General features: G+C 42.4%; 1 protein-coding gene across 1 annotated transcript in view; it reads left to right on the top strand.

Annotated features, from left to right (window-relative positions):
- The window catches only part of LOC137324888 (vitamin D3 hydroxylase-associated protein-like), a 64,429-nt gene extending 50,304 nt beyond the window's left edge, over positions 1–14,125 (top strand). The window contains exons 12-16 of the mRNA XM_067989581.1: positions 1,084–1,127; positions 2,564–2,603; positions 6,012–6,120; positions 7,229–7,374; positions 13,670–14,125. Coding sequence (XP_067845682.1) covers positions 1,084–1,127; positions 2,564–2,603; positions 6,012–6,120; positions 7,229–7,374; positions 13,670–13,795 — 465 coding nt within the window. The 3' untranslated portion in view covers positions 13,796–14,125. The remainder of the gene's footprint in view (positions 1–1,083; positions 1,128–2,563; positions 2,604–6,011; positions 6,121–7,228; positions 7,375–13,669) is intronic.
- The last annotated feature ends 2,179 nt before the right edge of the window (positions 14,126–16,304 follow it).

Below are 16,304 nucleotides of genomic sequence, written 5' to 3'. Positions count from 1 at the left end.
ATGCTTCCTCTCACCCTTACACATTACCACCGTTGCAAGCTGCACATCCACAGCTCACAGGCCACACACACTGGCAATTATTCAACCATGACAGGCACATCACCCAGACACACGTCCCGCTTTCTTGCAGGAGAAAGTGGTGCCTATCAGGAGGCAGCAAGTGGCAGTGGCGTTTAGTCACTCGAGTCTGTTTCGCCATTCAGTGAGATCATGGTGGACCTGTGACCTAACTCCATATACCCACCTTAGCCCCATATCCCTTGATATCCTTGGTTCACAGAAATCTATCAATCTCAGATTTAGAATTCGCAATTGAGCTAGCATCAACCGCTGTTTGCAGAAGAGCGTTCCAAACTTCTCCCACTCATTCCTTGTAGCAGCGTTTTCTAACTTCACCCCTGCACGTCCTGGCTCCAAATGTTAGGCTGTGTCCCCTAGTCCTAATATTTAAGTCGAGGAGATCTCCAAAAACAGTTACAAATGTCTCGATAGCCAAAAGCAATAATCTAGCCACTAACCTGTAAATCCTACATGGTCTCTTTAAATAACCCTGCTGGGGGTCCTCCAGGCACTCTAAAACATGTTCAGATGGCCGGGGTTAAAACTGTACATTGAGTTGAGCGTTAAGTCCCAAAATGGTGTCTATCACTTTAAATCAGCGTTGCACACTGATTGTATCCATTTTCTCCTTACTTTATTTGCTTCTGGCGTTCATTATCTGCGCCTGCGCTAACTCTTGTACGAAGATGGCGTCCGGCGCACGTCACGCTGGAAACGTGTGTGCAGCCAAGACGCCATCTTGGCACTCCGGGAGGCTGCGTAGCACCGAAACAACTGGTGTTACATGGCCCAATTTAGCTCCAACATATCTTCTGTTCCTTCACAATAGGATGTTAAAGGCAAGCCCTTCATTTTCCCCACAAATTACAGTATATGCTGAGGTAGATGATGAGATACCAATCTTTTGATTTTAATTTTAATATAAGGTATGATCGAATGAGAATAGCAGTTACCGAACCAGTTCAGTTGCTTTAGTGGTGGTGATATTCACAAGTGTTCTTCTTTGATCTTTCTTCTTCATAGAGTCCTAGAGTTGCTGATAGCTTCAAGGCAATGGGTGGAATAGGGTGAGTTATGAAAGGATGTGTATGTGTGTATTTTAATAGAGATTTTGGTTGATCTTTTTTCATAGTTAAAGCTGATCTTTTAAAGAGCATATTTCAGAAGAGGTTTGAAGAATAAGTTTCACACAAACTTGCACAAATGGGCCAATTTTCAAAAGGTTTAAAGATTTTAACCCCTCTTTCCCCCGCCTGACAGGGATGGTGAGGGTGGTGCTGGTGGTGGGGGTGGGGGGGTTTAAGATGGCTGGGGGCGGGAGTGTCTGGCCATATTCCTAATGAGATCCCAATCCCCGCCGTTTTAACTTCCATTACTTCAGGCAAGGGAAGCCTCAGAGAATTGGAATTAAAGTATAAAAAGTAAAAAAATGTATTGAAAATTTCTCAAGAAGGTAGATTGCTTAGGTAATTGAAAATGCAGTAGGCAGTGTTTCTTGAGCTTAAATAGAGCAGTTTGATTTTTGAATGTCAATGATGTCTTCTGACCCAGAATCCAATGCAGGAAGAAGTGATGGAGATAAGTACATGGTTCAGAATATTTGACAGTGGATTTTATTGTTATTCAAACTATTCAAAGTTAACACTTTTTAAATAAGGTAGTAGTCCTTGTAATGAAAAACCTAAGGAATTTGAACAGGGTGAATGCAGGGGCTGATTAGGGCAGCCATCCGTCCGCCCCGACCCCCGGAGCGAGGTCCAGGAGATTTGAACTCCCGGGCCTCATTTGCATGCTCCGACACTGGCTCCCGCCTGAAGCCGGCGGGAATAATGTCAACGTCTGCAGGCAGGAGTGGAAAGTCGCAGGGGGGATTCGGGCCGCTGTCATGGACCAACAGAAAATGGTCCCCGGCAAGGTAAATGAGTAACCAGGGTGTGGGCGGTGGAAAGGGGGGGGGGGGGTGGTGGGGTGGTTAGGGGTGGGAAATCATGATCAGGGAGTGGGGGGAAGCCCTGGGTAGGGAAGGCCCAAGGTATCCCTGTGCGGCCATGAAGAGCACTCCTGCTCCTCCTGGCCCACAAGGAACCTTTAAAAAGAAAAAAAATATAAACATACCTGCAATGGTGGTCATGATGCTGCCTGTTGCCAGCTTTCGTCTGTGGGTCTGAGACTGTGCAGCTCTTAGTCAGCCCACAGTTAAAATGGCGCACGTGTCTGTATGATATCATCGGACCATGACTTCACTGTTTAAATAAGGCCCCCAATTCGCTGAGGCTTCCGTTGCTTGAATTAAGGGAAGTTAAGACGGCGGGGATAGGGAACTCATCAGGAATATGGCCAGACACCCCCGCCCCAGCCATCGTAAACCCCCCTCCCCCACCACCACCACCCTCACCATCCCTGTCAGGCGGGGGAAGGGGGGTTAAAATCAGGGCTTTATATTTTGATTATGAAAAATTTGTTCTGTCCCATCTTTAGTATCCTTATTTTTATGTTTTCACAGATCAGTTAAGGAACTATGGAAGCACCACTCTGATGCACTGGTAAGATCAAACATCGCGTCAGCAGCATTAAGATCCATTGATTCTTAAATAAACTACAATATCAGTTTAATATTCCAGTATTGCTCGGATATAGAAACACAGAAACTAGGAGCAGGAGTAGGCCATTCGACCCTTCGAGCCTGCTCCGCCATTCAATATGATCATGGTTGATCCTCTATCTCAATACCGTATTCCCGCTCTCTCCCCATACCCCTTGATGCCTTTTGTGTCCAGAAATCTATCTAGCTCCTTCTTAAATATATTCAGTGACTTGGCCTCCACAGCCTTCTGTGGTAGAGAATTCCACAGGTTCACCACCCTCTGGGTGAAGAAATTTCTCCTCATCTCAGTCCTAAATGTCCTACCCCGTATCCTGAGACTGTGACCCCTCGTTCTGGACCCCCCAGCCAGGGGAAACATCCTCCCTGCATCCAGTCTGTCAGAATTTTATATGTTTCAATGAGATCCCCTCTCATTCTTCTAAACTCGAGTGAATACAGGCCGAGTCGACCCAATCTCTCCTCATACGACAGTCCTGCCATCCCAGGAATCAGTCTGGTGAACCTTCGCTGCACTCCCTCAATGGCAAGTATATCCTTTCTTAGGTAAGGAGACCAAAACTGCACACAATACTTCAGGTGTGGTCTCACCAAGGCCCTGTATAACTGTAGTAAGTTATCCTTGCTCCTATACTCAAATCCTCTTGTAATGATGGCCAACATACCATTTGCTTTCCGAACTGCTTGCTACACCTGCATGTTTGCTTTCAATGACTGGTGTACAAGGACACCCAGGTCCCTTTGAACATCAACATTTCCCAATCTATCACTATTTAAATAATACTCTGCCTTTCTGTTTCTCCTTCCAAAGTGGATAACTTCACATTCATCCACGTTATATTGCATCTGCCATGTATTTGCCCACTCACTCAACTTGTCTAAATCGCTTTGAAGCCTCTTTGCATCCTCCTCACAACTCACGATCCCACCTAGTTTTGTGCTGTCAGCAACTTGAAAATATTACATTTGGTTCCCTCATCCAAATCATTGATATATATTGTGAATAGCTGAGGCCCAAGCACTGATCCCTGCGGTACCCCACTAGTCACTGCCTGCCATGCCAAAAAAGATCCATTTATTCCTACTCTCTGTTTTCTGTCTGTTAACCAATTTTCAATCCATGCCAGTATATAATACCCCCAATCTCATATGCTTTAATTTTGCACACTAACCTCTTATGTGGGACTTTATCAAAGGCCTTCTGAAAATCCAAATACATCACATCCACTGCTTCTCCCTTATCTATTCTACCAGTTACATCCTCAGAAAACTCCAGTAGGTTTGTCAAGCACGATTTCCCTTTCATAAATCCATGTTGACTTTGTCTAATCCCATTGATATTTTCTAAGTGTCTTGTTATCACATCCTTTATAATAGACTCTAGCATTTTCCCTACTACTGATGTTAGGCTAACAGGTCTGTAGTTCCCTGTTTTCTCTCTCCCTCATTTTTTAAATAGTGGGGTTACATTTGCCACCCTCCAATCTGCAGGAACTGTTCCATAATCTATAGAATTTTGAAAGATGACAACTAATGCATCCACTATTTCCATGGCTACCTCTTTTAGTACTCTGGGATGCAGATCATTAGGCCCTGGGGATTTATCGGCTTTCAGTCCCATTAATTTTTCCAGCACTATTTTTTTACTAATACTAATTTCCTTTAATCCCTCCTTCTCACTAGACCCTTGGTTCCCTAGCATTTCTGGGAAGTTATTGGTGTCCTCTTCTGTGAAGACAGAACCAAAGTATTTGTTTAATTGCTCTGCCATTTCCTTGTTCCCAATTATAAATTCTCCCGTTTCTGACTGTAAGGGACCTACATTTGTCTTCACTAATCTTTTTCTTTTTACATACTTGTAGAAGCTTTTACAGTTTTATGTTCCTTGCAAGTTTACTCTCATACTCTATTTTTCCCCTCTTAATCAATCTCTTGGTGCTTTTTTGCTGAATTCTAAACTGCTCCCAATCCTCAGGCTTGCTACTTTTTCTGGCAACTTTATATGACTCCTCTTTGGATCTAATACTATCCTTAATTTCTTTTGTTAGCCATGGTTGGGCCACTTTTCCTTTTGTGTTTTTGCGCCAGAAATGAATGTATAACTGTTGCAATTCATGCATTCATTCCTTAAATGTTAGCCATTGCCTTTGCACGTCATGCCTTTTAATGAAGCTTCCCAATCTATCATAGCGAATTCACTCCTCATATCTTCGTAGTTTCCTTTGTTTAGATTTACTGTTTGGAGGCCTATAGACAACTCCCACCAGTGTTTTCTGCCCGTTGGTGCTTCTTAACTCCACCCAGACTGATTCATTTTCTGAGCCAATATCCTTTCTCACTATTGCTCTGATTTCATCCTTTACTAACAACGCCATCCCACCTCCTTTTCCTTTTTGCCTGTCCTTCCTAAATATCAAATACCCTTGGATATTCAGCTCCCAGCCTTGGTCACCCTGCAGCCATGTTTCTGCAATTGTTATTATATCGTAACCGTTTACATCTATTTGCGCTGTTAATTCATCTACTTTATTACGAATGCTTCGTGCATTCAGATAGTGCCTTTAGATTTGTCTTTTTAACATTTTTAGACACCTTAACATTTTTTTGTACAATGGCCCTATTTGTCTTATTACAAATTTTCGTACCTGGACCCTATTTGTTAGTGCACTCTTTTGTTTGTTCACTGTCCCTTCCTGACACAATCTGGTTATCCTTACCCCAATCACTTTCCTGCACTGCTTCCTTGTCTTTTCTCTTTAGCATTCTAGATTTCTCTCCACCGGGACCCTCCCCCCCATTTAGTTTAAAGCCCTATTTACCTCCCTAGTTATTCGATTCGCTAGCACTCTGGTCCCAGCATGGTTCAGGTGTAGTCCGTCCCAAAGGAACAGCTCTCTTTTCCCCAGATATAGTGGAATCTACATGAAGTGAACTTGAATACAGTGAAACTCACTCAATAATAGGCATATTCCAATCTCTCATCAGTTTTTAAGCAGAGTGAATTTTCCTTGTGCTCAAAATAGCTGCTTTGTAGCATAGTTCCTGAAATGTAACTGCTTCTGGCTTATAAAATACAGAATTGGCACTCAACCTCTAACATGCAGAGCTAGTCAGGAATTTATAGAATACAGCCAAAAATATATCGAACCATGAGTTTATCAGAAGTTCACAGAGCCAAGGCAGCTCTGACTCTGACGATATTGGAGTGGGGGTGATGCTATATTTGTTGAGAGGTACCAGACTAGAATTTAGCTGCTGTCTTCCACTTCTCAAACACTTGCCTCTTGAGCGGTTAAATTCAGAATAAACTGTCATCATTAATGAGGCCGAGTTCTTGTATTTTGTGCAGGCCTACCGTGAGCAATATATGAATGCATGGAGACAGCAGAACATTGACGTCCTACTCTGCCCATCATTAGGTCCTGCTTTCAATATTGGATATGCTGGAAAACTGACAGGTAGGTAACAATTCAGGATTAGCTCCTTCATAAGCACCTACAAGGTAGAATTATACCAGAGAAACAACTACAGTTTCACATTCACCGATAGTATTAATTCACATGGATGAAAATCAGATCAGTCACACACATTAGTACTGGATGATCGTAGGTACAAGCCTAAGTTGGTATTTCATTCACCACGTGAACTAAAAACCAATGCCAGTCCACCAAATAAACATCTGTTATCAAGATGTAAAGAATTATTCTTATTTTTGTTTGAGAATAAATGGGAAAAGTCACATTAGGATGAGATGCACTTTGTAAATTAGGAGGCTGTCATTAACGATGAAGAAGCATACATTGAAGGTGCAGAATTATAGAAATATAATGGAATCTGATTCCAGAACATGAGGTTTATTAGCACATACATTTTAGAAATGATAATATAATAGATAATATACAATATTTTAGACATTATTACAATATCCTGTGTGTATACCATGCAGTGCAGGTGCTGAGATGGGATTCTATGGAGCTGAATGGATCCTAAGGGGTCCACAAGGCCATTAGATTTCTGTCAATGGCCGTTCATACCATCATGAATCCAGTGTCTTGAGAACATTGTATTCTATATTTTTTGCTTTTGCAGACTGACCAGCACATTACTTCTGTTGCTGTGTACTGTTAAAATGTTTTCTGCAACCCTTATTCTTTGGGTAGCTGACACTGTTTGTTGGCAGTTAGGACAGAGGGTCATCAGGAGTGCGTCAATAGTTGCAGCCCATCCTTGGGAGTGTAACAGTATTTGTAGGAGTCTCCCACACAGAAAGAAAGGTTTAAAAACTACTAGTGTACAGGGATGGACTATACCCTACGTACAGAGTTTTACGTTTTACGGTGACTGGATAAGTCAAATTCTGTTTTTATTGCATGGATTCTTAACCATGTTTAGGGTATTGTATTTTACGATTCTGTCCATTTTTCCTTGAAAACTGCAGATCAGTGGCCTTGCTTATGGATATTATCAAAAATACAGAGAATACAGTACCTTATTTTTATTATACAGGGGTATAAGACAGAAAAATAAAATTACAAATAAATTATTCAAAAATATTTTTCCCAACAGCTGCAACTAGCTACACAATTATTTTCAATTTGTTAAATTTTCCTGCGGGTGTTGTGCCAGTTACCACGGTAACAGAGGAGGATGAGGAAGAGCTGAAAAATTATACAGGTTACAATAATGATTTCTGGGACAAAACTTTCAAGAAGGTCAGTGTGACAAAAATGAAGCATTTTTGTCTGTGTTGCATTACGGTATTGATTTCTGTTCTTTCTGTCACAGTAGATGTGGGATTAAAAACCAGGTTTACTCACAGAAAATGGCCCAGCTTGTTTTGCTGCATAAAGCCTCATAATATTAATAGCCTCGAAATTCCAAGGGTTTGGTTGCTTAATGGGGTGGGACTTCCATCTGCTACTTTACTATGGCATTGACTGCATCAGAAATATTCGGGGTTGGGCAGGCAGTGCAAATCTAGCCATCTGCAATGCCACAGTTATGTTGGGTGGCCTATCTTGTGCTGAAGTAAGAACTTGGTCCAACAAACACCCTGACTGGAAGCCATCGTGGGGGAGGGGGTTGCAGGGAGAGGAAAATAGCAACAGAGAGGTAGAATTCTGATGTAGCAGCGGGATATAAACAATATGCTGCTTAAAGGGGCAATGGTATCACTGAAAGAAGAAGCATGAAAATGAGAGCATTCAACTTCAGGATGTTTGAAGTCGATATTTTGCCAGAAGAGATTTGAAGCAGCAGGGACCGACTGTTTGGGGTTGGGAGCAGGAGACCTCTCCACGGGAATCCAAGGAAATGTGGAAGGAGATTGAATGGCACTCAATGTCTCAGTGATCACACCCAAATCTCTTCTGCAGTGTCAAAAGAAACTTAACTTCACCAGAACAGCAAAGCTAAGATACCTGTGACCTATATGTGTGTTAAGTGAACTGTATTTAAATGTCAGTGACACCCATTGCATTAATCCTCATGGTGATATATGGATCAGATGTTACACATCTACCATTATCAGTAAGCAGCTGAAATTTCAACATTGAAATTAACTCTCCTTCTTGGAAAGATGTCTATCAGCATGCCTCCCCAAATGCCCCGTCTTAATAATATTACAAATAAATTATAAAAAATATATTTTTCCTATGTAACCATAGTAAGATGCCGAAGAGGAGGAGAAAGTTGAAGACGAACAGCACCTTGCCATCTTCGCCCCATCAACCTTCTCATCACTCAAACCATCATTCACCCATTCTCTCTGTCAGCAGCCCAGAAAAAAACATCTGGGCGATCTAGATAGTTACGATAACGGCTTGTTACTGGGTGAGTCACAGAACATGAGGGTGCCAGGGGAATCACAGGCGCCAGTGGATTCTCCTAGTGGGGAGTGGAAATACCACAGAAATCATCCCCTAGCTCAGGAGCATCTGGAATCAGATCTCAGTGGTCCTGCATTAATGAGAAGGATACTGAATGAGCATTGCGCTTATGGAGGCACTGAGGATCATTTCTGAGAATGTGAGACAGATGACAGGAGTCACTGTGGAGACCAATGTCATTAAAGTGCCAATATGCAAGATGGATTTGAAACGATGTAGCGCTACTTGGAGCGAGTGGCAGTTCCAGCAACCTCTGCATCCATTTCCCCCCCGAACCAAGAGGCCTCCAGATCAGTTAGTGACTCTTATGTTGAGGCGTTGACCACTGGCTTTCAGATCTTGGGGATCTGTAGCAAGCGAATGTTGATAACTGGCTTCTGAGAGCTTCAGGGTGCCATCTTTCTGGATGTGCACAATGTAAATGCCACCTTCAGCTCTGCCCTCATGCTGATCAATTGGCACTGGTGGCCTTCTCTTTCCTAGAGAAAAGAGCCCCAGCCTGTTTAGCCTTTCCTGATAAGTATATCCTCTCAGTTCTGGTATCATCCCTGTGAATCTTTTTGCACCTTCTCCAATGCCTCAATATCCTTTTTATAATATGGAGACCAGAACTGTGCACACTACTCCAAGTGTGGTCTAACCGAAGTTCTATACAAGTTTAACATAACTGCTCTGCTTTTCAATTCTATCCCTCTAGAAATGAACCCCAGTGCTTGGTTTGCCTTTTCTATGGCCTTATTAACCTGTGTCGCTACTTTTAGTGATTTGTGTATCTGTACTCCTCTAACCCATTTAGACTCTATTATCCAAGCAGTACGTGGCCTCCTTATTCTTCCTACCAAAATGCACCACCTTACATTTAACTATATTGAAATTCATTTGCCAATTACACACCCATTCTGCAAGTTTATTAATGTCTTCTTGCATTTTCATACATTCTTCCTTTGTATTAACTACACCTCCCAATTTGGTGTCGTCCGCAAATTTTGAAATTGTATTTCTGATTCCTGAGTCCAAATCGTTAATGTAAATTGTGAACAATAGTGGTCTCAGCACTGATCCCTGTGGGATACCATTTCCCACCTTTTGTCAGACTGATTAGGAACCCTTATCGCCTACTCTCTGTTTTCTGTTTTGTAGCCAGCTTGCTATCCATTCTGCTACCTGTCCCCTGACTCCACATGCTCTGACCTTAGTCATGAGTCTACAATGCGGTATCTTATCGAAGGCCTTTTGAAAATCCAAATATATAACATCTACTGCATTACCCTTGTCTACACTTTCTGTTACTTCTTCAAAGAATTCAATAATCTACAAGAAAAACGTGAAACTGAGAGAGTGCTGCATAATTGGAGGTGTGGCCTTTCGGATGAAACATTAAACTGAAGCCCCGTCTGCCTGTTCAGGTGGGCATAAAAGATCCAGAGAAAACCTGGGGAATTCTCCCAGTATCCTGGCCAATATTTATCCCTCAACCAACAATACTAAAACAAATTATCTTATTCATCTCAATATTGTTTGTGGGACCTTGCTGTCCTCAAATTGGTTGCTGCATTTCCATACATTACAAGAGTGACTACACTTCAAAACTACTTCATTGGCTGTGAGGCTCTTTGGGACATTCTGAGGACATGAAAGATGTTATATAAATGTAAGTTGTTTCTTTATTTCAGCATAACATTAAGTTAATCAGGTTCAAAAGGTCACAGTTCTTTGATGGCCCAGTAGTGGTGAAAGCAATGGATTACTCATCCTAAACTAGAAAGTCACAGCTATAAGGCCTCAGCTACCTGTCAACCCAGTAACATCAGCAGTTGATCTCATCTCACAATCCAAGGTCATATTTGTTACATAACTTATTTAGACATCCATCGGCAGATGTGGCTAGACAACGTTGGCCGAGTCACAGGAGTATGAACCATGCACCTGGTGGGTGGTGATCGACACAGATACCACCATCACACGAGAGGACACCACCCACCAGGTGCATGGTTCATACTCCTGTGACTCGGCCAACGTTGTCTACCTCATACGTTGCAGGAAAGGATGCCCCAGAGCATGGTACATTGGCGAGACCATGCAAATGCTGCGACAACGGATGAACGGACACCGCGCAACAATCGCCAGACAGGAGGGTTCCCTCCCAGTTGGGGAACACTTCAGCAGTCAAGGACATTCAGCCACCGACCTTCGGGTAAGCGTACTCCAAGGCGGCCTTCGAGACACTCGACAACGCAAAATCGTCGAGCAGAAATTGATAGCCAAGTTCCGCACCCATGAGGACGGCCTCAACCGGGATCTTGGGTTCATGTCACGCTACACGTTACCCCACCAGCGAACAAATGTTATCTGTTTTTAATATAACGGGTCAATTGCTGTCTTTTCCTTCCGGATGTTTCTATGTTTCTGCCTCTCTCGCTCTTTTTTTTTAATTGGCATCTCCACATCATCTGTTTTTTTAGTTCTGGCCGTTTGTATATCCGGTGGCCCTGTAGATAACACCTATCTGTCGGAACACTTTGGTTGCCTTGGCAACGGGCAGTTGAAAAGACTATCTGTAATCACCAGGCATTGTTCTGTGATTTTATCAATGCGATAGGTTCGAGGATTTCATTTCCACATTCACCTGAGGAAGGAGGAAGCCTCCGAAAGCTTGTGGATTTTAAAATAAAATTGTTGGACTATAACTTGGTGTTGTAAAATTGTTTACAATTATTTCCGTTATGAATTACAGCTCCTGTCAGCTGATCACGGGGTGCCAGAAATGCCAGTTATGCTGAAGTCGAGCAAACAGTGGTGCTCTTTGTCACTTGTGTGTAGTCAGTCGACAAGGGGGCATGACACTGAGTATTGGATGAATGCATCTTTCTCCATCCTATATAAAAGATGTTTTACTTTTGTGAGGCACCAGATTGGCTACAGTGTCCATGAGATTTAGTGCCAGCAGCTAACCCTAATTGTTTTGTTAGTTGGCTTAAAAGGATGTTGTTGCTCATGGGGTATGCAGCCATGTGGACTTTCATTATCACCACTCACATATCCTCTTTATATCCCATCAAATGTGGGTGTAGTATAATTGTAAACAATTTTACAACACCAAGTTATAGTCCAGCAATTTTATTTTAAATTCACAAGCTTTCGGAGACTTCCTCCTTCCTCAGGCAAATGTTTCAAGAGCTCCTTGAAGCCTACGCATTTATACATATAGAACAATACATGGTGTTTACAGACTGCCCCTGCAACTGCCCGTTGCCAAGGCAATCACCGTGTTCAGACAGAGAGGTGTCACCTGCAGAACCCCCGAATACACATTCAACAAAAAAACGAACAGGGAAAAAAAACAGAGAAAAAAAACAGAGAGAGGCAGAAACATCCGGAAGGCAGAGAGAGCCAGCAAATGACCCATTATATTAAAAACAGATAACATTTGTTCGCTGGTGGGGTAACGTGTAGCGTGACATGAACCCAAGATCCCGGTTGAGGCCGTCCTCATGGGTGCGGAACTTGGCTATCAATTTCTGCTCGACGATTTTGCGTTGTCGTGTGTCTCGAAGGCCGCCTTGGAGTACGCTTACCCGAAGGTCGGTGGATGAATGTCCATGACTGCTGAAGTGTTCCCCGACTGGGAGGGAACCCTCCTGTTTGGCGATTGTTGCGCGGTGTCCGTTCATCCGTTGTCGCAGCGTCTGCATGTAGTATAAGATAGAATGGATTACATTGGGATATAAGATAATGAACTATAGAGATGAGTAAAATTGTTTGGCATTTAAGCATTCTTCGATATTGGCCAAGAAATTGCTCCGAGCAGCAAATGAACGGCATTCGCCGCTCCATAGATTTATTCTCACCCACAAACTTATCGCGGTCTTTACTGTGTGAAGTTCCTCTAATTCAAAGCTCAAAAGAGTCCAGCGGAGCGAGGACCACATGAGTGACGAGAGGAGCGCTCTCTCCCCTCGACCAATCAGATTGCAGCTTTTTTGACAAACCACGAAGAGTCAGTAAGTCAAAACCAGGAAGGGAAAGGTAAAAAATTAAAAACCTTGTAAAAACAGGTAGAGACAACAAAATAAAGGGAGGGTAAGAAATATCGAATTAAAAGAAAGAGATAAAAGAGACAGAAAAAAATTAAAATTAAATTTTTAAAAAAAATTTCCAACAACTCTTAAAATCACAATTAATGAGACTCCACATTTTTAAAATTAAATTTTCAGTGCCAGAGAGGTTGTTTGGTAGCCGTTAAGACTTACCACGCTGTTAAATCTCAGTTTAGATCTGATATTTTTGAGCGTACCTTAGTTTCCAGCTGGGCAGGAGAGCAAGTTGGCGCTAGTCCATTGATTTCAGCCAGCGAGGTCCCTTTGATGTGAGTCTGTCATATCGCTGGTGAACCAGGAAGCGCAAGTTCCAGATTTCCGGGTTTCACTGGCATGTGCAAATGCCAGAACATGCTCTTCAATTTCACCACTAATAACAGTGAGCGCTGTTGATCTCACCGTTATTTTAGAAGCAATTTCTGAGCCAATATTATGATCTAAAACTGTGTGATAGAGCAGGCTTTGGTAATGCAGGGCAAGGGTTTTCCAACATGTTGTGCCGTAAAGCGATAAGATGTAGATTATCACCCTAATTTTCTCTTGTAGTGCCCAAACGAGACCTTGTAAGGGAAACTCCGAATGGCGCTGAAGCGCCTTCTTCATGAAGAAAGGTGGAAACTGAAGGACAAATGAAATGAAGCAGCCCTTGTATATATCTGAGCCTCTGTTTATAAAATACCCGTGGGAGTGAGCTACCTCTTTTTCCCTATCAGTTTGATGAAACAAAAGAAAAAGAAACAGGACTGTGTAGGTTTAAAAAAACTGAAATTATGAAATACGCAGATTAGGATACAAAGCATATAAAGTCACACGATAAAGATATAATGTGCAACATTTTGGTGATAAGCAGGTTAAACTCTAACATTATTGTACTAAACAGAATTTGCGGTATTAGTTTGTCACGAAAGTCGCCCATGTTGACTTAAATTAAAACAAATGTGAATTTGAGTGGAGAATCATAAAACCTAATTCAGTAAACTGCTTCTCCTAGTACTAATACCTTTGGTTTCCTCGTATTTCAGGCTGTATCGGGAGGTGTTGGTCTTCCTTTAGCTGTGCAGTGTGCGGCTTTACCCTGGCACGATGAACTCTGTCTTTGTTTCATGAGGGAGGTGGAAAGACTCGTCGGTATGAAGAAACTAACTTAGCTGTCTCTGGAACAGAGTGATAATTCGTATAATAACCACAGTGCTCAGTAGTCACCCGTGCCTGATGCTCAGTTACTTAAAGAGTGAGCCTTGCTCTAAGGACGATTTTAAAGAATACATCTTACAGTGTCAATGAGCTAGATTAGTACTTACATTTACAATTACACCAACAGTTCTGCTTTTTTGACTTTCACAAATGATGGTGGGGTAATTATCTTCCGTCATTGGTCTCAGCAACTCCTTACAGTCAGTTTTCTGGATGGTAATATAGCACTCAATGTTTAAACAAGTTATTCCCAAAAACTGAATAGAAATATACAAAATAAAAATAGATGCTTAAGTTGATAATCTTTGTGACTGTTTGCTTCTTCAAAGTGTTAGTGATAGAGCTACTAAATAATTCAAGAGTGTTGCAGGCAGATTTTGTTGCCGCACTTGCATCAAACGTGAAAGGTAAGTTTTAAAAAAAAAAGCCTGTCTCAGGAAATCTCAAAGTGCTTTACAGCCAGTTAAATACTCATGAAAGTTACCGAATTATCTGAACAAAGCTCCTGCAATTAACATAACGGGATTAGTCTGGCATATCATTTCTTGTGGGATGCTGGCTCCAATTGTATTCTCACAGACTCAAGGCCTGCGCTTCGCTTTTTAGCCAAATGTCTGAAGCTTTGCAGGATGGGATACATAACTATGATTTGGTCTAGAAATTGTATTTCTTACATCTCCCTCCTTTTGACCCTGAGTGCAACCACTCTGGGTCACATTTCACCTTATCTCCCCTGAACATTCGTCTTGGTCTTACCTAAGATTACCTTGGGTTTACATTTTATCAATATTATGTTCACATAAACACAGATAGACATATATGTACACATATTGCTTCAGCGAGCCCCTTTTGACATTAAGGGCCCACCCAATCAATATGTACAACATAATTACTAGCCACAATACACAGCATTGAAAAATAACTAATAGTTGTATCACCATTCTTGTCCACGGATGGACAGAGAAATTCACATCTTCAGCTTTTTATACATTGAAAATACTACACAAAACATTATAACAACCATTATAAGCAGAACAAATTGAGCAAGGATTAAAACCTGTGAGAGAATTCTGGCCCAAGGATGTTGAACTATGTTATATACTATTTCCCACCATTTAGGTTCCCCTAGCTGACCTATTTCTCTTTCTAAGGCCGCATTTTGTTGTTGTAGGTCAATTAGGTGATGCACTGAGGTGACTGTCCGGGCGAGTACAGTTTTAAGATTCAGGGGCAGTGGTGGAATCGGATGTCCGAATTGTATAATCACCTTCTGAGCTTCTTCTCTTAAACTGATTTCCACCTGAATTTCCGTAGCATTATGAATGTTCACTGAGATCAGGACTGAACTCACAAGTCTCGTGGGTAACTCGGGTAAAGCAAAATGATGAGGTTAATACAGGGCACTCCTGTTTCCCATGGCGGTAAGCAAAGTCTGATGTCACACAGTAACGACCTCTTCCCATGTATCCGTGCTTTGCCTGTCCTGATTTCCATCTTCTAATTCTAACAGTACAGTTGGGGGAGTGCTCATCTAGGGTGAAACGACAAGCTGGGACACTGTTCTGGGTGATATTGCACCGACACATCCATTTGTCCTTGATCTGAGTACAGTGTAGAGGAGACTGCATTGTGCGTAGCGAATACAGTATACTAAATTGAAAGAAGTACAAGTAAACCGCACTCTCTATTGTTATAAATCTCACGCTGGCCACACTACCCTTAAGTTCGGGTCTGTTGTACTGTTTTAGCTGATTTGTACGAACCCAACGATCCTGGGGTTGATGGGTAGGGCCTTGACAGTGTATTTTGTATACCTGTGGACTTAATTTGTCGATAATGGGACACGACCTTCAATTTTTGGACCGGAGTCATATTGGGCACAAGTGATACATTGGTTTACCACTTCCCCAACAACATTGCCCATTGCAGGCCACCACATATTCTGGAGTAGCCTCTGAATCAGGCCATCTCCCTTCTGATGTCCGCTGGATATATGCGTCCACCAGACAATTTCCGTATACAATAGGGTAAGAACTTCCTGTAATCTGTGGTCAAACGCCATGTACCATCAGGTTTTCTGACTGGCCAGATTGGGGAATTGCAGGTGCTGGCCATTTTGCGTGGCACGCCCTGCTCAACTAGGGAGTGTACTATGGTCCACACTGCCCCTTCCGCCTCCCTTGGGAAGCGGTATTACCTAGCTGGCCGCGGGGGATCGGGGCCTGATATCTGGACCTCGCGATCCACCCTACCGGACATGTTCTTATGTGTAGCCCAGCAACCTGCATTCCTCAATGTGGTCTCAATGTCCACCCATTCATTTTGTAAAAGGACACCCCAGGTTATACATTTGTTTTGTCCCCACAGACCAGATCTTCCCTTCATGTGTGATAACTTGTTTTCCACTTGCCACAGACGGAAGTTAACCATATCCACCATAATGTCATGGCTATCTAGCCAGCC

Source organism: Heptranchias perlo, chromosome 9 (genome assembly GCF_035084215.1).
Source record: "Heptranchias perlo isolate sHepPer1 chromosome 9, sHepPer1.hap1, whole genome shotgun sequence".
Classification (NCBI taxonomy): Eukaryota; Metazoa; Chordata; class Chondrichthyes; order Hexanchiformes; family Hexanchidae; genus Heptranchias; species Heptranchias perlo.
The sequence above is the reverse complement of the archived record's forward strand: the minus strand, read 5'-3'. Positions and strand labels throughout refer to the sequence as shown.